General features: G+C 47.0%; 1 protein-coding gene across 2 annotated transcripts in view; it reads right to left on the bottom strand.

The window, feature by feature from the left end:
* Positions 1 to 10911, bottom strand: part of LOC144144626 (solute carrier family 22 member 7-like) — a 60497-nt gene extending 49586 nt beyond the window's left edge. For both annotated transcript variants that reach the window (XM_077676145.1, XM_077676146.1), the window contains exons 1-3: positions 10645 to 10911; positions 6575 to 6743; positions 4358 to 4461 (exon numbers count right to left, since the gene is read on the bottom strand). In XM_077676145.1, the coding sequence (XP_077532271.1) occupies positions 4358 to 4461; positions 6575 to 6743; positions 10645 to 10904 (533 nt within the window). In that variant the 5' untranslated portion in view covers positions 10905 to 10911. The remainder of the gene's footprint in view (positions 1 to 4357; positions 4462 to 6574; positions 6744 to 10644) is intronic.
* Positions 10912 to 20524: the final 9613 nt, after the last annotated feature.

Below are 20524 nucleotides of genomic sequence, written 5' to 3'. Positions count from 1 at the left end.
GCTCGCACGATCCAGCAGCTACCCGGACACTGTAGACTACTCTCGTGCCCATGGCATGACGGGGCCGTTGTTACCAAGCTTGAGAATCCCCTATCGAGTCTCTCACTCAGACACGACCACATTGGAAGTCGAAGAAACGACCTTACGCAACCGACGCAATTAACACGCAACTATCACGCAACCGACGCAATTAACATAACAAGCTCCTGAGGAAAGTGTAGATCCTCCATTAACGGAAGACTTTCCACTACCGTGCTGTAGATGCTCCGATAATAGCCACCAATGCGAACAGTCATGATCGTTTGGAAACATGTTCACTCCAGTCTCCAGGACCTCCAGAAGGTGAGAGGCCAAGGGGGCTCGAGGCCCCCCGTTTCCAAAACGAACGGGGCTCAGCCCCCCTGGTCTTGGCACGAATAGACAAACCATGGCTTGAAGGAGCTGTTACTTAAAATAAGTGGTCTTTGATTCAAGATTCAGTTGGAGAAGCCACTGCGAACTTCCCAAAAACTTGCCGTTTCAGACACCGTTAAAAACTCAGTATGAATTTGAAAACCACAAAGTCATCATCACCATCTCCTTCTTCGACACCATTGCAGTTGTGTTGAGCGCCACCGCCCCCATCTTCATCACACTGCCGAAGCCTGTGCCCCTCTGCCAGTCTCCGTGGAACCTTGTCGCTCACAGAAGTGCCCAAGAGCTAGCCGGTCGGGCTCCACAGAACGATCAGCAGAGGGTGGATCAAAGAGCAAAAGACGATGCTTAGATAGATACAGATAAGAAATTTTTCTCGTCCTACACGTTTACACTCAATTTTTCCTAGTCTTTGAACCTGCACGTGCCAACACTATGGAGAGGCTGCCACATTTTACGACACGCTGTGGGCCTGACCACGGAATACAGCAACTGAAACGTTCCCCAGCCCCAGTTACGAGCAGTGGGAGAGAGAGCCTCCCAGCTGTCCCCTTGAAATCCAGCTACGGCTGGGGCATAGGGCGACGACGGAGGCTAGATAAACCGGGGTCCTCGACTAAGCATTCGGGCCATCGCGCGCAATAATGCTTCAATAAAAGTTTATTCCTTGTTTTCGTGGCGAAGACGCCACTGACTCTGAGGGCAAGGAGACACCGTTTTTCTAAGCAGCTGCCTCAGCCGACCCATTGGGCTTGATCAAAGGTAACGAGCGTTATCTCGTGCAATTTCGTCATGCATCCACCACATAAGTCGCTTACAGGGCCCCTCGGTAGCGGTAATCGGAGGTTGGCTAGTGTTGTCGGGTGTAAGATAACACAGTGGCGCCCGATGCCGGAAAGCGGCCGCAGCCCCTCCAAACCTAGCTCAAGAGGCAAAGAAAGGTATACGCTTTAACGTCCACCGTACTTGAGGCTACTTTTCCCGCTATAATTACATACAAAGACCACCAAGACACTCTAGGACATCGGGGGCCACTTTACAGCCTGGAAAGGGGGATGTGTCAATGGAAGAAGGAATTCAACATTTTGACTAGAGTTGTGGCCTTTCTCTTTCTGCCTGTTTATGTGAAGGACAAACGTATGCGAAATGGGAAGGCGAAGCGCAAGTGCCTGTGCAAGTTAGCACATAACTCGTATATACAATGTGAGGATATCGGTGTGACTACCAAGTACAGGACGATGAACACAGCCATTTGTGCGTTTATTTTTTGAGGTGTTCTGCGTGTTGCACTCGGGTGCACCCTTCGTTGATATCTCGGACGCACCGCCACGTACGGACACTAGGAGTATACGTGTCCAGCGGCAAGTTTAAAAAGTGGTGACCCTACCTTTTATTCACTGCCGCTTCCTCGCATGGCTTTACTTGTCAACCCGGCGGGCTAGCTGAGGGGCTAAGGCTTTGTGCTGCTCAGCCCAAAGACGTGGGTTTGATACCGGCAGCGGCGGCTGCTTTTGCGATGGAGGCCTAAAGCTAAAACTCCCGTGTGTCGAGATTTACGTGCTCGTTAACGATCCTGAGAGAGCAAAGGTAATCGGGGAAGAGTGGGGGGGGGGGCACGCCTGATATCGCAGGTGTAGCTTCGCAGATATGAATCCCGATAACTGCGGTATGCTGACTTTGCTTTTAATTTGTTTTCTTCGCCCATCTTTGTTGACTTGGCGGGGAATGCCCGTTTAAAGAACTGTTCCCTCGCCCAGTGTCTTGTTTCGTCTCTGTGTTCGCGATTATTTCTCGACTGTCGTTGGTTATGGTTTCTTGCCTTATCGCCATCTCCTTTCATGGGACCGACAAAGCTCAGCTGTTCACCGCGTGGCGGCTTTGTGACCCCTCAAAATAGTCCCCCTTATTAAACGTGACAGCCAAGACCTTCGCTGTAGTGATGTCACTCCGTGTGGTCAAGCAACCGCACAAATAACGTTGACAAACGATTTGATGATCACGCATGCACTATCCGCTTATGCGTACGACTCAGTCTTCACAGCACTAATTAGTGCAAAATCAGAGACCCGTTCAGTTTAAGCTGCGTGTATCCGACTGTGGCATGTATCTGTTTTTCCCGTGCTTGAGTCATCCCTACGGACGGCATTTTGTGCAAATGCATATTTTGTTCCTTGTGCTCCTCTCACCCCTCTTTGATATATGAGCATCAATTAGTGGTTAAGGGCCTTTATGCAGTTGTTGTAGTTCCTAGAATGCCTATTTTTGGCGTTTGTGCCTGTAGGCTTACAAGGCCAATAAATACCTGTTTTCAGAATTGACGTCTACACTATTTGCCTTTAAGTTTCGCTTTCTGCCGCAGTATGACTTAATTGTTCATCTTTCCTGGGAGCACTGACTGCTGGGAACTATGAAATTCAACCTAGTCATCTAGTTGAACCAACTCCGAAAAACAACCGCTAGCAGTAGTGGAATGGGATTCTCATTCTTAGTGACAAGAGGAATAATTTTGAATCCAAAAATTTGTAGGTGGTGATAGTTTGTCATTGTGTCCACAATTTTCTCGGTGATTCTTTGACTGGGTTCCGCGTGTTCTCCAAAGATATTTCTACAAACATATGCAGTCGCATCCTCGGTTCTAGAAGCATACTCAAATCCAACTCTCTTTTAAACACAACGGCTGCACATGAAGCAAGCCTTTCTTGGCAGATCGATCCTATAGTGAAGAGCCAACGCCGGAACATAACTGCGCCGCTGCAGTTCCTTACGCCTTAAAATTACCGCTGCCGACAGGCTCTAAAACACGCTTTTCAATAAAAAATCTCTTCGGCTGATAAAATTTGTTTGAAAAAGGCTCTCAAAATATGTGAAAGTGTATTAGGCTGTGTTGGGACATGTTGATTGTTCAATTGGGATAGCATTGTGCATGATAAAATTGCCAGAATTGTTATATCTCATTAGCTTCTTCATAAATCGTCGTCTCTCTTGCATTTATTGTATGTGTTTTGTTGCGCTGTAATTAAACTGAGTTAGGCAGACACAAAATAGAGCATTTTTAATTAGTATGGAGAGATCTCAAAAATTTAATGCCTGTTTCTATGCGTGTGACGCCTGACCAAGCGACACTGACCATTGAAGAGAAGTGTGGGCGGTGCGCTTGTTGAATTAATCCAATAGATCGCCATTAGTCGAGCAGTTTTCTAGGACAAGTGAAAGGATATGTTTAACTTTTGGCGCCTTGGCGCCGTCATAAACCATAATGAGCTTGGTTTTCCGGTCGTAGATACAGGTCAACCACGCCTCCGTTTAAAATTATTGGCATTTACGCAAAAATTTATGGCGCCTATTTTTACGATGTTGCAGGTCTAAAACGGTGTTTTGCATGCCTATTTTTGGAGCCTAAATCTTTGTTTACTTTGCCACGATATCCGGCCCCTAGTCCACACCATCATCATATTCCATAGCTTAGTTGTGCCGTCTGCAGAATAAGTTCATCAACTAGGTACTTTCTATCAACCCGTTTTTGCTATGTCCGAATTCATTGTTTCCTTTCGAATTTTCGTATGTAATCCCTACATCGAGTTCATTGCCTCCCGCTGCTTTTAGCCCCGTCTTCCAGTAGCCATTCTTTGACCCGGATGGTATACCCGTTAGCAGTTCTTCACATTAAATGCACAGCGCGAAGTCCACCCACATTTCTTCTTTCAAGTTATGGTGTCATCCTTTCGAGTTGCCGTTCTAATCCAAGACGCTCTCGTCCTATCCAGTAGCGTCCGGACCATCGTCTTTCTTTTTCTGGTTTGTTTGGCTAACTCGAGTCGTCTTTCAAGATGTTTCGTAAGGCTCCCGTTTCCGCCCCAGAAGCCATCACTGATCGAAACAAACGTATTAAAATATAACACTCGCGCACTTCTCTTAGTGAAGACGTAATCAAACGCTGATTTACCTGTCGGCGACCGGTTCGAAGACCAGCAGTGCAACGATTGCGCCGATTGGGAACATGGAGCAGCTCACAGGTAGCAACCAGTCGTTCTCACACACAAGTTGGAACTGCGCATGCGCAGAATGGGAACTTAGGTTAAATAGAAAAAGTTCCGCTCATTATCAGTCCACAGGTTCCATGTTTTCTCCTTGGGCAATGATATTTCCTGCAGTATTTGAACTTGTAGAAAGATTGAGTTTGCAGATTTATGTGCCAATTTGGAAAAGTACATGGACACATGTGCGTTTTTTAAAGTAATATTTTGATATTACATTTCCGTCGTCAGCCCCGCTTGTCAATTACTATAATACACGTCACATTGCCCAATATACTGAAAGCATTCGTAGTGGAAATTCGGGTGAGCGCGTAGTACGGTCAAGTAGTTTTCGCTGTAGAGCGGAGGCAACGCAGGCTTTAGCCTTTTGATGCCCAAAACTGTAATATGTTGCTTAAGCATGCGAACACCTTTTTATGATCTAAAGGGACTTCCGACATCACAAATATGTTGTCAGAAAAAAAATTTGGTTCGATAGGACGGACACTAGGACACACTGGGAACTGGGAAACACTTAGCACTGGCTGCCCATTTATCAGTTGAAAAAGAAAGCTACGTTGATCATCATGATTTATGATTCAAGTGAAGACTATATCACAAAGTTTGTTTTGCTATAATTTGTAATAACAACAAAATTGCACAATTTCTCTTACCTGTCACGAGCCTATGAGCCCCCGTGGCTCAATGAGAGTTGACATGCGTAAACAATACTTTGTTTAGCACGCGTGAATACGGGCTGCCCTCTCTTTTTTTAATTTTTGAAGGTCCAGGAACCTTTTTCTGTCACCAGGTGGTGTTAAATTGTGAAAAACCCACAAAGTGGGAGAGAAAGAAATATATTTTTTGAATTGTTGCTCCTGAGAAACATTGGGCATCAAAGGGTTAGCGTAGGCAACAGATGCTTTTTGTAATGCGAAGTAAAGTTTGAGTAATAGCCAGCTATACAAGTGATGCCACACTGGCTTTGCAGAAGTGCCATCATTATTTCTTGAGTTCAACATTAAAGATTGCAAAAAATATTCTTAGAGAAGTGCAGGTTGAACGAAAGAGCGTATGCAAGAAGTGCGGTTGCTGATGGCAAGATATGGTGAGAAAATCAAGCTTAGGCAGAAAAATAATTACATTGGACTTTTGCAGCTTAATTATACTATTTGGTCCCCTTTTTGAGGTGCACCCTACTCAAATTTCAGCTTATTTCAGACCGCCTTATTCTTTTGAAAATTCTTCGTATCTTCTTTTGTATATATTTGCACAGAGCTATGATGTCGCTAATGTACAAGCACCAAAGTGTGCAAAAATTCATTGAGAGATAACCTCAATTTAATTTATCTTTTACAATAAAATATAAGCGGAGTATTCTTTTGGGGTATCCGTTAAATAGGGAGTAGGAACTGTTGATATCAAGAGCTGTTGCAGAGGTATCTTCACTTTGTTTCATGGTGAAAATGTCTGCTAACCGAATAAAGAGGAACTGTTTCAAACATTTGCAACGCTGTAAATTGGCTGCAATTGGTCGCAATAAGGAGTAGGCCATACTTCCACTCTGTCATTTATTTTATTGATAAGGATACTAACAGAACTGAGTGTAATAAAAGTTATTCAAATTATACACTCCACCCTCTGCTAATTTTCACTTCAAAGTGTTGTGCTGTTTCTCTGTTTTACACATAGTAATTAAGACTCGTTGTTTCATTGTTCATATTTGTGGATATTTGTACTTGAGTGTTTTTATTATATTTAAATTTATGTTCGCTCGCATTTCATGGAACGTAACTTCGACAATATTGCTAATAAAAACGGTATCGTCTAGATATTTATGCTAAGAACCGCTTTTCCTCAAGTCTCCTGTTTGCTGCACTTTGTGAAATACCGTGTATCAGTTTTTATGGGAGGTCCCGTTGCAGTCTGCGACTTTGAGACCTCCTCCTGTATATCCTAACCATGTACACAATTTTCTGTTTAAAATAAAATCATTTCGAATTTGACTTGTCTAAACTTGCAATTGGTTGTTATTCACTGCTACAGCTTGAGCCTGTAGCGACGTGCTTGTATGCTAGCATTCGATACGGCTACCTCACCGATGGACGTGCAGTATTTTACGGAGTGTGCGAGTTAGCAGTGTGTACCCTCTCCACGATGGATGCGCCGTAAGCGGGTTTTGCAAAGTCCCATGTGGAACATGGAACAGTGGCCGCGGATGTGGAGTTCCATTCGGCGAACATGCGGCACCGGTTGGAGTGGCCGTCCGACCCACGTGGAATCATCTGGGGCTTCCACTGCTCGTACGAAACGTTTCTGGATAGGACAAAAATAAAACCACAGCTGAAGGTTTGCCGTGCAATTGGTGGCCCATGCAACTGATCTGAGGACGAGGTAACCATGAAGCAACAATAATAAATAGATCAGGCTCATCTACTAAGCATACACAAGCTATATTCACTTTCGGCGGCCATCTTTGTGAGCGATACTCTACAATAAATATCATGCTAAGCTCTCACCAAAACTCTTTCCGCTGTTGTCGAACGCGTTGCGCTAATGAGCCTGAAAAGGGGTCTTTCAGGCGTCGATTTTAGTCGAAGCGTTGCCTTTGCATTGCACCATGACGAGGACTTGTCGCCCGTAGTTCTTTTCTGCAGATTTCGGCGAATATTGTCCACCAAAAACAGAGAAAGCCTTTCTAAAATGTGTTTGCTCTAATAAGCTGGTGTGAATTTCTTTTTGATTGGAGTACATATATATATAAGATAGTGAGTTACAGTAGCGAGATCATGAGCGCAGCTGTCGCCGAAAGCGTAGGATCACAGTCTATGAGCGCGATGGAAAAATGAGCAAACAAGTTTCCCAGCACTTTCACTATACTTGCATCAAAAGAGGAGGCATAATAGTAGTAAAGTATTCCGTATTTTTCAGAACAACAGAGTTGTTACGGCACCGCGCTAATTGTCTGCGGTTCAACATCATTACTGAAGTATTCAACCAAGCTGGAAGGAGAAGCTTCGCCTTCGCTTACACAAAATACAAAATCATTGGATGTAGTGAGCACAATCGTGCATCTTGGCGAGAACAATGATTTTAGATGCGAAGCATCTCATGCTCGAGGCTGTGTCCCTCCCTTCCTCGCTGTCGTTGTTCCTCCCTCCCTTGTTGCGCGTCTCTACAGCGCCATCAGCGTTTGGCCTGACGTCAGCGCAGTCCACTATAAAAAGAAATAGTTAGGCGGCGCCCGGTTTCGATCCCACGACTCTCTGGCAGCAACGGGAGCATGACCGAGACGGGAGCATGTGCTACGAACGCGCCTTATGTCCTTCACTCATTCAAACTACGTCAAGAAACTACTGATACAACGAAGGCACGTGAAGCTGAACGTCAACACGAAACGACCAACTGAAAACTTTAGACGAGGATGTTGAATTTCCCGTGGGAAGGCTGTGGCGGGAAGCGTCACGCACCTTGCAGCTCAACCAGAGAAAAGGACGAAGGCAGCGGGGTAGGAGCGTGAGCACGCAATAAAGAAAGGCGAGAACCAGGAGGTGTTCGATCAGGTAACGCGGGTGTCGGTCTCTTCACTGTCTCTACATTTCTCTACATTTCTGTCTCTACATGGGGGTTCACACTACGTTCCCATTCGTGCTCCGATAAATGAAGCAACATAACGGCAACACAATGGAACCTACACAGAACCCCCATGATGCTTCGCATTCTCCTCATGGTTCCCCACGGGAAGATTGTGTAATGTTTTTTTTTTCATATCGGGCAGGGTTTCAGTCATGTGGTACTTGTGATACGACGAAAACCACAATAGAAACAGGGACATTTTAACAACACTACGCAAAGGAGACGGGTGCCATTCCGCAGTTTCAAATAAATGCGTTACTATACATTCATTATTAAACTTAGCACAAATTAAGGCATTTCAAGGAAGTGAGATACGCCAGTGCTCACAACAAACTTTTTTTTCTTTGCTTTCTCAAAACGCTCACACACCACCGCGAGACCTGGCGGGGCAAACGTTTGCATCCTCAACACCTGCGCACTGGTTATTAGCCCCCCGCAATCCACTCTCAAACCCATTTTCTTATGCAGTGACACTTCATTCTGGGAAATACTTGTTGAAGGAAGGCTATTATACTAGAAACACCCTTTATCCTTGCATGAAAGTTTCGGCTAAATGTGATGTGACGTGATCGTACAGTGTTCAAAAAACGCATGGGTGTCTGACAAGCGCGGTTTATACTCGCAATCAGCGCAACGCTAAGTTTTTTGCGTAAATCGTCTTTCTTTTCAAGGACGACTGGTGCTCCCTTTGACACCGAATGTAAGGCAGCCGGTACGGTTTACTCGCATCTGTCCCTGAGCTCAGCAACACAGCGCCTTTACCCCCTGAACTACGGCGGAGTGTATCATCGCCGTTCAAGAAAGAAGGCAGAACTTCAAAGCGGGCCGAAGTGAATCGTGCCTACGTGTGATTCGGATTCTTTAAAGGAGCCATGCAGACAAAATGCTAGTTGTTTTATTCGAACGATTTCGTGTTTTGTAATGCCCCCAGCGCTTGCCCGACGCAGGCGATGCTTTATTTAAAAAGAAATTAATCAATTTAGGTGAGAATTTTGATTCTCCCTTCAAATTGTGTTTTCCAGACGTCTTCAAGCTAAATCTGGTGTGCAGCAGTATGACCACCACGGAGGCCATGGCTGCGGAGCCTTGTTTACGGTTAGTCAACCTAGATGGCACCACCATACCTCGGCGGGCCGTTTTCTGCCTTACCTTTGTTTTTGACTGCATTTGTACCTGGCTTGCTTTTGTTAAGATACAAACAAATCGTTTCGTGAAACATGTTGTTCGCTCCACAAATATGGTCACGTAAGACACCGTCGCTTACGCCGATCGGCCAGAGTCGTCTCTGACAACCCCAAAGCGCCGCAGTGCGCTGCAGCTAAAACAAGCATAATACGCGCAGTACCGACAGAAGTACGCATCGGTACCTCCATGTGTACGTGTACTTTCGTAACTTCCCCTGTTTACCCCACCATTCTTACTGCTATAAAAGTAACGTGCCTGAACTGTAAGCTCAAATAGCTTTTTCGGCAATCTTATAAGACCTGCCTAATTTGCGTTTGCTTTTGCCGGCATCAGCCAGTCGCAGAGCGGGTACATATGAGATCATAGGTTCTGTTGCGGGAAATGGGCTATTTGGTCACATGATCAATCCTTTTTTCCTATTTATGTAGCTTATTTGAGCGAAGTATACGTTAAAAGGTGTGTCAGTATGTTTCTAACGAAGTAATCTTTCCAATGAACCAATTTTGTGTTTCGTCTGCATGGCCCCTTTAACTATGCGCGCACGATTTCGCGATGTCGACTTTCGTTTGAAGTAAAGTGGACAGACGAGTAGTTGGTGAACAAACACCGTTCACATTTAGGCGCAAACAAAACAGCGACAAGAAAGGGGTACCACACCGGCGCTTACTATCAACTCAAGTTTATTTTCAAAGAAAACGCACATCTACCCCCTCAGAGCCCAACAAACAGGCACATATCCCCGCTGCACAACCGCATAGGTGAGAAGGACCAAAAAGGCCCCTCCCTAGCGTATCTACCCTGTTTCTTTAAGAAAAGTCACTTCCTTTTTAGAGATACTGAGAGAGGGTTGGCTGGCAGAATTCGAGCCTCTTTCTGTATGCGGAACGCGTCGGCCAGTTCCCTTTTTGGGTGATCACGGTGCCTGAAAATCACTTGTGTGTCGTAAAACTATGATTCACCGCCACATTCAGAACAATGCGAGGCCAAATTAGGGCAAGGCTTTCCTTTCAAGGAGGAGGTATGCTTTGAGGCGCACATTAGTGCGCCGGCCAGTATGGCCCACATAAACCCGACCACAAGACCAAATCATGCAGCACAAAATTTAAGTATTGCACGGCACAAAACGTATTCCGTGCTTGCTAGTAAACTTCAGTTGATAGTAAGCGCCAGTGTCATCCCCCTTTCTTGTCCCTGTTCCGTTAGCGCCGAAATTTCAACGATGTACGAGCTTTTCTTTACTCCTTGACGGTCAAGGCCCTTAGCTCAACAAACGCCCCTGATATCGGTCATGAGGTTCGCCTTTGTCGAGCAGCCCGCAAGAATTAAACATTGAGGGTTGTAATTTAGCATGCATTGCACTCAAACAGCAATGTACGTGAAGTTGGCCGCTCCCTACCCCATGCTGAGTGGTCTGGCACACCAGTGGTCGACGTCTTGTTGGGCGATCTGCAGCGGCATCGTGTGGAAGGGCAGCACGAAAGCGGCGATCAGACCGAAGTGGAAGGCGTTCCTCTGGAAGGGGCCGTGCCTGATGTGCAACCGGGAAAGCGCCTTGTCCCGGAGGCAGGCGCCGGTGCCAATAACCGAGGCAGCGTTCCCGGGCCCTCCTCCTTCTATGTCGTTTGGCTGGCTTACGAGACTGCTCATATACGACATGCGACTTGGAATCCTGCAAGAGGGCAACGTCGGCGCTGAGATATCTGCAGTGGCTGGCTTGAAGGGCTCATGAGCCTTCAAAACCATATTAGCATGATTATAACGCGCACCTTCTTTTGATAAAGTAGCCGTCAAATTTCTCTGCTCGTTACCACAGGGCTCATAACCGAAAGCAACTTCAAAGCAGCACGCAGAATTGCCCCACCTTCCAAAACCCAACTAAACCCAATCAGGTCTACAAAGGCGCCTTATATCCTTTCGTATGACCTACTTAATTCAGATGGTGCTGCCGTCGAGGAGAGGGAAGCGAAGTAGTGCATCATGACGCTGATGAGCGCCGACCGTTGGCGCTTCTATGCCAGCGCCTACGTGTGCCTCAACGCGCGTGAATTGAGGCGCCGTAGCAGCGTAAGCTGGGGCACCGCCTACGGCTTCCTCTGCCCCATTGTAAGAACACTGTTGCATTAAGCGCCGCTGTAAGACAACAAGGCCGACTGGTGAATATCGCGCTCGTGACTGCTTTGGTACAACGACAGACACGCCAGCGGGAAGCGGAACGTCTTCACGCATTCACGGTCCAAGGTAAGAACTTTACCTCTCGCGCTGAACAAGCTGAGCCCGTTGCAACGCAACCATCTGCCGCACACGCCACGGAGCAGGACCGATGTTGTTGCACCTTTAACGAAGCGACCCGCCACCATGACGTCGCTCGCCAAGTACACCCGCAACTCATGCTGCTTTCCTCCAGCAGACCGTGTGTTCACCAAACGATTCGCTGAAAACCCGTTTGGTTTCGTTTACGCAATGCCCCGGCGCGTGCAATCCAGTCTCTAAAGTTAGCGCGTCTATTGGTGCCATACCGACGAAATACAACTAGCGGTGTGCAAGTAGATATGGGTGCACAATAAACACTCAACTGCTCTTGTGAAGGCACATTTCACTTTCGTGTTTTACCGATTCCTATGAAAGAGGGATCAACCCCATTTTTGTTTTTTCTTAATCCTGTGCGACCGATTATCTCCATTTACGCTATTATAACGATTACAGGTTGAAATTTTGCGATATCTTCGTTATTGTGGAAATGCAAGGGGTAATATGGTTCGCCATTTTCCGTAACTTTTTATATTTGTCTCATTTTTGAGTTTTTCGAAATTCTGCTCGACCAATTATCTCCATTTGCTTTATAATAAAGATTACAGCTGGAACTTCCGCGAAATCTGCATTTCTGTGGAAGTGCAGTTTTTTACACGGTCCTGGCTGGGGGGTACTCGGCAAAGAATGCTACGCATTAAAACGATTCCTGAGGTGGGAATCGAACATGGATCCCTCGCTTAATGGAGCCGACGTTTATCCGATGCGCCATTTAGACACGGTCGAAGCTTAAAGCGAAGCAGTTTATGTTTCGCTGATGGCGTCTGTAGTCCACCTGGAAAGCCACTGCAGGAAAGTCAACTTTTACCTGTAAACCGCACTCTGCCTCAAATATACTCCTTTTTAAAGGTGATTCCTCCCATAAGTTTTCGCTTTCGGCGCCTGCGGGCGCCGACAGCGGTCGCTACCACCGCTGCGGCCGAGGTTGCCAACCACCCCCGCAGCCTCCCATGCATGCGGGGCTGGGTCGTTTCGGGCAATGTGACTCGCCTCGCGCTCGGCGAAGAGGAACGGTGCGTTCGCTATGAATGAACGCCGCGTTCGTCCGGCCTCCTTATGTGACCGTTGCACGGAACCGAACGGTGTTGAGACGTGGTCGGCAATACAGCTAAATCAAAGGTTAACCAAGCGAAGCCAAGACTCAACCAGACTAAGGCAAGCTTTTGCTTTGGATATCCAAGGTTTGCGGAGCTATGCCGCAGCCAGTTTGTTTGTTTTCATAGCTGGAACCACGGCAATTATCAGTCACAGGGATGAACGTGGCCCGCTACCGCGGTCGCCGAACCAGCCAGCACTCTTATCATGCCTGTATTTGTTTAGCAACGAAGTGAGGCACTTGGCTCCCTTTTGAAGCGTCACATTCAAAAATTGAATCAACGCGTAGATATAATATCGGTATTCCGCTTCCTGGTCGGCACTTACTCCGTATACAAACACACCCTGATTGTACTCAATTAACCTTTGTGCGAGAAGCCCTACGTTTGGCGCCGATAGATTTCCATAGCAATTTTTAGTACGACATAGAAAGGAAGGTCACATTTCCTTGTAAACATTTAAGGACTCTCGTTTTTATCCACAAATATTACTTGCTGACAATCAAAGAGGTAGTCGCATGGATGACCTTGAAGTTCATCGGGCACCCGACACACAAGCCTCACGAACGCACTGTTTTGGCCATGCGGTAAAAACAATGCGCATATAATTTACTTACGAGTTGGATCGAACTCTTTTCTTGATATTTGGCGGTTCTTCTTGACGCGATTGCCTCCTCGAAGCTCGTGCCTCAATCGCTGCTGTAAGGGTTTGATGTTCTTGATAGAACTGCCTGAAAGGAATATAACCACACGCACTCAATCAAGGCATCCTCCTGAAAACATACCTCAATCAAGCGCTTCCAAAGACACCAGAAAGCACCTAGCTTCATCACGCCGTCCAAGATCCTGTGCTAAAGTGTTATGTGAAACTAAATAGTATATTCATCTGATCTAAGGGCCATTTCTTGAGTAACATGTATTAAGTCCTCACAAGACAGTACCGTGGGCTAAATTAGGTACTGCCAGCCTGAACTAATATAATTCGAAGTGAAGGGATGTTCTTCACGCTAATATACAAAAAACAGAACCTTTTACTTATCTCACAAATCAGAGCCACACCCTCAATACTTTATTCCGAACGGGGGTCCCATCTCAAGAAAAAATTTAAGGCAACAAATTAAGAGAGTGCGACCTAAACCCAAGTCCCTGGAGTTCCGACAGGTACTATGGCCTCTTTTCCAGGATTAAAAACAAAGTAGCGAGCGTATACCTTCCTTGCGCCACGACGACTTAGCCTCAATCCAGCGCATTAGAAATTATATTTTCTCGCATTCCTTTCCTTATTCTTGTGCTGTCAAGCTTGAGGTTGTGCCGAGGTGCTACCATGCGTCCATAAAACAACTGGAGAGTGTGCCCCGAAGGGTAAACATCACGATTCGCCGGTACGCTTCAGTCGCTGAAATGCCACCTTAATTATCCAGAAGAATACATTATAGAAGAGGTACATACCGGTGGATTCAACTAATGATTTTTGATACGAATCGCACATAAGGAGAGGAAAAAAATGACTAGTATCTCCTCACTTCGAAAGACAGACCCTTTCTACCGCCCCTGCCACGCAAAATGCGTCTCTTCTCTCCGGCGCCCACCTCTCACGCTCTTGCCCTCCCGTCTCGGTCCCCCCACGATGAACAGGATAGAAAGCTGCTCAGGTCCATTCAATTTTCCCTCTTTTCACCGCTCGCGTGCCATCTATTGGAACCTTTCGTTACTTTATTTGTTATCGCAAATTTTAATCGCAGATTCGTTTTAAATGTCAAGAACACTGTCTAGTACCAGTATGTATTGATGTTTTGCTTCGAATATACCTAATATTTTCTTTTGACAGCGAAGCTGTTTAGCAAATCGGTATTTGGCGTGTGCGCAGTTAAACATACCAAGAAAATGCCGAGAGCACGTGAGCGCGTCCCGCGCGGCGACCGCCCGGGAGTTAAAAAATGGCTGTGGCCTAGCTCACCTAACCTTGTATATGCAAAGCGAAAGCTTGGCATTGTCTGGTTGATTCTTGGTTTTGCTTGGTTAACCCTTGATATACCTGTATTTCCGACCACGTCTCAAAGCCGTTCGGTCCCGTGCAAAGCTCACAGGAGGTCCGGCGAACGTGGCGTTCATTCACGGAGAACGGGCCGTCACGTAGCCCGAGACGACCGAGTGGCGCATGCATGGGAGGCTGCGGAGGTGGTCGGCAGCCGATCAGCTGGTCGGCCGCTACCACGGCGGAGCCCGCCGCTCATATGTGCGGAACAACTGAAAACGACGCCTTAAGCCCGTTCTACATGGGGCGAATTTCGCCTGCGAATTCGCAGTTGCGGCGCCGCCGGTACGGCAAAACAATTTGTCTTCCTATTTTCACTGCTGCGACATATTGCCAAATGCTAAGCGGCGTTAACAAGAGAAGTTCGACTCTTCCAAACATTTGGAAATTCACCACAGCAACGAGAATTGATCGTTTTGGTTCACGAGTGGCGCAGCAGCTGCGAATTCGCAAGCGAAATTCGCTCCATGTAGAACGGGCTTTAGGCGGTGTGCCGAAAGCGGGCCCAGCGAATCCCGCGATGCGCTTCGAGGGGTGTGCCAGCACGGGTGTGTCTCTTGTCAAAAGGTTAACTTCAGCATCCTCCGTGAAACCACTGGACGAAATTAGTAAAGCTTTGCTTGAAAAAACCAAGGAAATGCCGGGCGCTAGTGTGTGTGCTGCTCGCGGCGACCTCCCAGCGTCCCAGGCGTACGTTTTTCAAGCCAACCATACCCACTTAGGGGGAGTGGTTGAGACTGGCAAAAAAAAAAAAAAAAAACTCCAGCGGTCGCCATAATTGTGGACAGATTTTCTAGGAACGAGAAAGACACGTCATAGCGTACGTCATCACCTCAAAGTTAATGTGCAATGATTATCACTTCCCAAAAAATAAAGGGAGCTCCCACTTATAGCCACAATGATGGAGTAAAGGTCGTTGCGGCAGCGAAGAAGAATCAAATCAACTTAAATCGTGGACTTTACCCTTCGTGATGGTCGTGAAGGTTCCGTACAGCTTCGCTACCTTCAAGTATTACGTGTTAGTGTGAGCTTCTTTCATTTTTTTGCTCAACATTCTTGAAAAGTATGAAGTGTTGTACCATTTCAGTTATTTCGTAAGGTTTTCGCCTATATAAAGTTCCGGTTCGAGAATTTTGATTTTTTGGCTGGTCAGCGGAATGGAGGGACGACAGAGTGACCGAACTTTTGTGGGTTTAAGTAGTGCAAAAAAGACTATCGTCTTTAAACATTTCACGTTAGTTGGTGCGTGAAAAAACTAGCCTGGTCTGACGAGCAGAAAGTGGTACGCTGCTCGGCTGTTGCGGTTGGCACTGGGACGGTTGCTGCTGCTGGATGGCGTCTGTACCGGCCATGGTGGAGGGTGATGGGCTCGCAAGGGATGGCTTCCGAGGTCCAAATAAGACATTTTTGAGGTGGTGAATGCGGTCTCTGGCACTCCGGTGGTGCCGCTCGTCCCGCAGAGGACTCCCTGGCACGGCCGACGGGTAGGAGGTGCCCATCCGCTGTGGCCGATCCGTGCTGGCTTGGGTCCTGAGGAAGAGGGGGTTCGACCGTTGGGGTAATTCTGCTCCGAATTAGTCGAAAGCGTACGCGGGTTGGTTTGGCCAGAGCGTAACAGCAAGGTGATAAAATATTGTACACCCCTCCATCTAAAGACGATGATGTCTGAACGCGAGGCTTTCCCGTGATGGATTTTCTAGTTGGCCAACCCCGCAATGTGTGTATGCGCTAATCTGGAGGCATGTACCACTTTTTTAAGTGCGAATCACTTTATAAGCGACCCCAAACCATCCACCGCCGGCGTCGGCGGCGGCGGCGTCGGCGTCCGCAGTGCTCCTCTATAAAGAAACAGCATCCGGCGCCAGGTTTCGATCCGCGGACTTTGCGGCCGCAGCGCGACGCTCTACCGATCAAGCCACGGACTTTTTTTTTTTCTTTATTGCCGGTCATTTATAAATAAACACTCACGGTACAGACAAGAAAAAGTACCAACAACGAAACCTGGTACAAAACATACAATGCATAAGGCGGCCAACCGTAACTCCGGCTTAGCCTTGTCCTTGTTTTCACAACTGCGTGTAGTAACGGTCGTACACAACCCTTGCTCTCACATTTTCTTTCTGAGCCTGGTTTGGTCTCACACACCGTAAAAAAACTCTTTAGGTTGGCCTAGCAACGCTGCCGAACCTATAGTTGATAGTTAATATTTGTGGGCCTTAATTACGCTTAATGCACTCATAAGTGACAAAACCTCATCATCATATTCTTGTTTGGCGTACACTTCTTTCAATTTGCTAACATTTTCTGCAAAGTAAGAATCCACTGGCCTGGCATTCTCATCACTGTTTCTGACTGCCATTCTGCTACGCCATATAGCATGTAGGCCGAGGAGGAAGAATACATCGTAAGGAGCCTCGTCACATTCAACTTCAAGAAAACGTATGCCTTTCGGTGTCAGCGGGAGGTCCTTTTTTAGAGTCCTCTGGAGGACGTCCCAGAAGAAGACGGCGTCCCAGCAATCGACAAAAACATGTTCCACGCTTTCTGGCTTTTTGCACAGTCGACAATCTTTGCCCCAAGGCAAAAACAACCCCCTTTCGTCAAGCCACGTTAGGACTGGTAAGGTCTCAGTGTGCAATTTAAAAAAGAATGTTTTTACTCCTGCGGGTATGATCATTTTCTTGACGCGTTTGAGCACGTCATGCTTATGACCTCCGAGGTATTTCATTCTATACACTGGTTCGGGACACAGGAGTTCTACCACATCACAGGATAACCGTTTACGCGTAACGTTTGACAAGTACTCAATTGAAAATCGCTCGCTTAAAAACCTGAAGGACATTACCACCTCACGCAAAAAACCACTCACTGCGTATCTCTTCATATCTCTCGTAGTTACTATAAAATTTGGCATCGCAGAACACAATCTGATCTGCATGTACGTTCGAAGAAATGGGTTTGTCTCGTCTCGCAAATATAAAAACCTCGCCTCCAATTGTCTAACAAACAGGTTCGACAACCCCAGCCCGCCCCCTTTTAACCTGCGAAACAAGTTGCTGCGTTTCGTTCTCTCGAAGCATGATTGCCACACGAACATGGCAAGCAACCTATGAAACTTTTGGATGGTAACCCGTGTACAATACAGCGCTTGCATGACATACCATAACTTTGCTATTAGAAACGTGTTGCAAATTGTCGCTCGGGCGAAGATCGATGCATGCCGGCCGGTCCACACTTCCGCTTGCGCCTTCATTTCACGCGCTCTCCCTTGCCAATAAAGCGTGTTCTCGCGGTACCTATCGAGCGGTACTCCCAGATACTTAGTGGGCGTGGTTGTCCACTCGACCTCTTCGAACACGCTGGGCGTATTTTGCCATTCGCCGTGCCACGTCCCTATGCATTTATTCAAATTTACATTACTGCCTGTGGTTTCGCAAAATTCTTTCGTGACCGATACCACATTACACACACTCTCCCGATCGGCACAAAATACGGCCACATCATCCGCGTACGACAAAACCTTCACCTCACATGCACCTAGTCGGAATCCACGTATTTGCTCGCTCTGAATAATTTTTGCACACAGTGGTTCTAGGTATAACGCGAACAACAGTGGGGAAATGGGACAACCCTGTCTGACTGACGACTTAACTTGTATGCGTTCTGATAACTGTTTATTAACTATGAGATTCGTTGTGCAATGCTTATACGCTACTCTGATTCCTTCTGTTATTACCGAGCCCAATTTCATGTGTTCCAAAACAGTAAAAAGAATGTTGTGGTTAACCTTGTCAAACGCTTTTTCCAAATCGATTTGTAACATCAGCATCGCAACACTCAAGAACGCTCCGGGCTGTGTGAATGTTCGTGTAAATACTTCTTCCTTTTATGCCACACGTTTGATGTGGGCCTACCAACTCTTGAACTACCGACTGCACTCGTTTTGCCAAGACTTTCATTAGAACCTTATAATCGATGTTCAATAATGTTATGGGGCGATACCCCGTCACCTTTATCAGTTGTTCTAGCTCTTTGCTCTTTGGTATGAGTACCGTGTGCGCTCGATAAAAAGACGGTGGCAGAACGCCTCTCTGTAAACTGCCTTCAAAGGCTACTTGCAGCAGCCCCGAAAGTTCGGTTTTGAACATTTTATAGAAACGAGCGTTCAATCCGTCTGGTCCAGGCGATTTTCCGTCGTTTAGTTCGTCTATCGCTAGCTCAATCTCTGCCTGACTGATTTGTACTTGTAGTCTTTCCGTGGTGTCATTGCTCAGTTGAGGTAGAAACTTTAAGAATTCCGTCTCGAATCCACCCTTTGGCGGCTCTTTGTTCCCAAAAAGTTCCATGTAGTGTTCGGTGAATGCATTCATGATAGCCTTTGGTTCTTTCTTTATCGCACCGCGATATACTATTTGGCTTATCTCTTGCTTGCGTGCGTAACTCTTCTCATCTGCCAGTGCGCGTTTAGTGGGCTGCTCCCCCGCCAATAACTTTTCCCCTCTCGCCCTTATTACCGCTCCTTTGTACTTCTCGGCATCCTTGGCTTCTATTTCTATTTTGACACTTTTGATGTCCGAAGTGAAGCGTCCGGGCATCTTATTTTCTTCCTTGGTGAGCTGGGCCAAGAGGTTTCGGAGCTCATTTTCCTCCTTTCTCTCTGCGCGGCAGACCTGACCAGAGCGTTCGATAGCTATCGTCTTGACTTTCTGCTTGAAACGTTCCCACGCTTCGAAACAATTTTCGCTGGCCTTGTCATAATTGTCGCGCATCAAACATTCCCGAACTCTCTCTACAAATAAACCATCCTGAAGCAGTTTGACATTCAGTTTCCACAGCTCCCAATTAAAATTTGACTTTTGCTTTCTCTCAGAACCCATCGACAACGTAACCAGACAATGGTCGCTGAATGACTGTGGTTCTACATCATAATTATGACATACTGGTACAAGCTCTGACGACACGTATATGCGGTCCAGACGCGCATGGCTGGACCCCTGAAAGTGTGTGAAAGCCAGGGTCCCTGCACCACTCAGAATACTGTTAGCGTCGTGTAGGCTCTGCTCAGCGATCCGCGCCTCTAGGAACTGTGCACTTGCATCTGCTGGCGCGTTCGGGTTGGCCCTGTCACAAGTACGGTATACACAATTAAAGTCGCCCATTACTATAATGCTTCTTTCACATTCAAAAAACTTTGTCACTTCAGCAAAGAATTCCCTGCGGCACTTAGACTTTGTTGGGGCATACACACAAATCGCTCTGAACTCTTTGTCTCCCAACAAAAAATCACATACGACAAAGCGCCCCAAAACACAAGACACCACATATTGAACTATCATGTTAACAACCGCGTGACTCACGCACACTTCAAACCTATCACAAAAAATTTGCACCATGCTATCTGTCGCCCGCTCACTTTCAATTTTTGTTTCCTGCAGAGCCACCAAATCAAGATCTCTTTCGAGCAAGAGGCGTCGCACTTGGTATTGTCGACGCCTGTTGGCTAAACCTCTTACGTTGAGGGTGGCTACGCGTAATTTTGATCTGAACGTAGTGGCGTCAAAAAGGAACAGCACCATTGGGTGAGGAGCATGGTACGCCGGTACCCCCCCTCACTCATTCACGGTCGGCGGTTGCCCGCCGTCTCCATCACCCGTTTTCCGTTCGCGCGGCAGGGAAGTTGATCGCTGGGAGACCCTGACGGCTTTCTTTTTTCTCCCCGTCACCACCTTCCAGTCACTCTCCAACCGCCGCAGCCGCTGGGCCGCAGCGGCGTCGTCCCCCGTGCCGTGGGGCCGTTTCCCGGAACCCTGTGTGGCGTCCATCGCCACCTCCTTGCTGCT

This window comes from Haemaphysalis longicornis, unplaced genomic scaffold (assembly GCF_048455015.1).
Source record: "Haemaphysalis longicornis isolate Haplotype H1 unplaced genomic scaffold, Haemaphysalis longicornis Haplotype H1 scaffold_7, whole genome shotgun sequence".
Taxonomy (NCBI): domain Eukaryota; kingdom Metazoa; phylum Arthropoda; class Arachnida; order Ixodida; family Ixodidae; genus Haemaphysalis; species Haemaphysalis longicornis.
The sequence above is the reverse complement of the archived record's forward strand: the minus strand, read 5'-3'. Positions and strand labels throughout refer to the sequence as shown.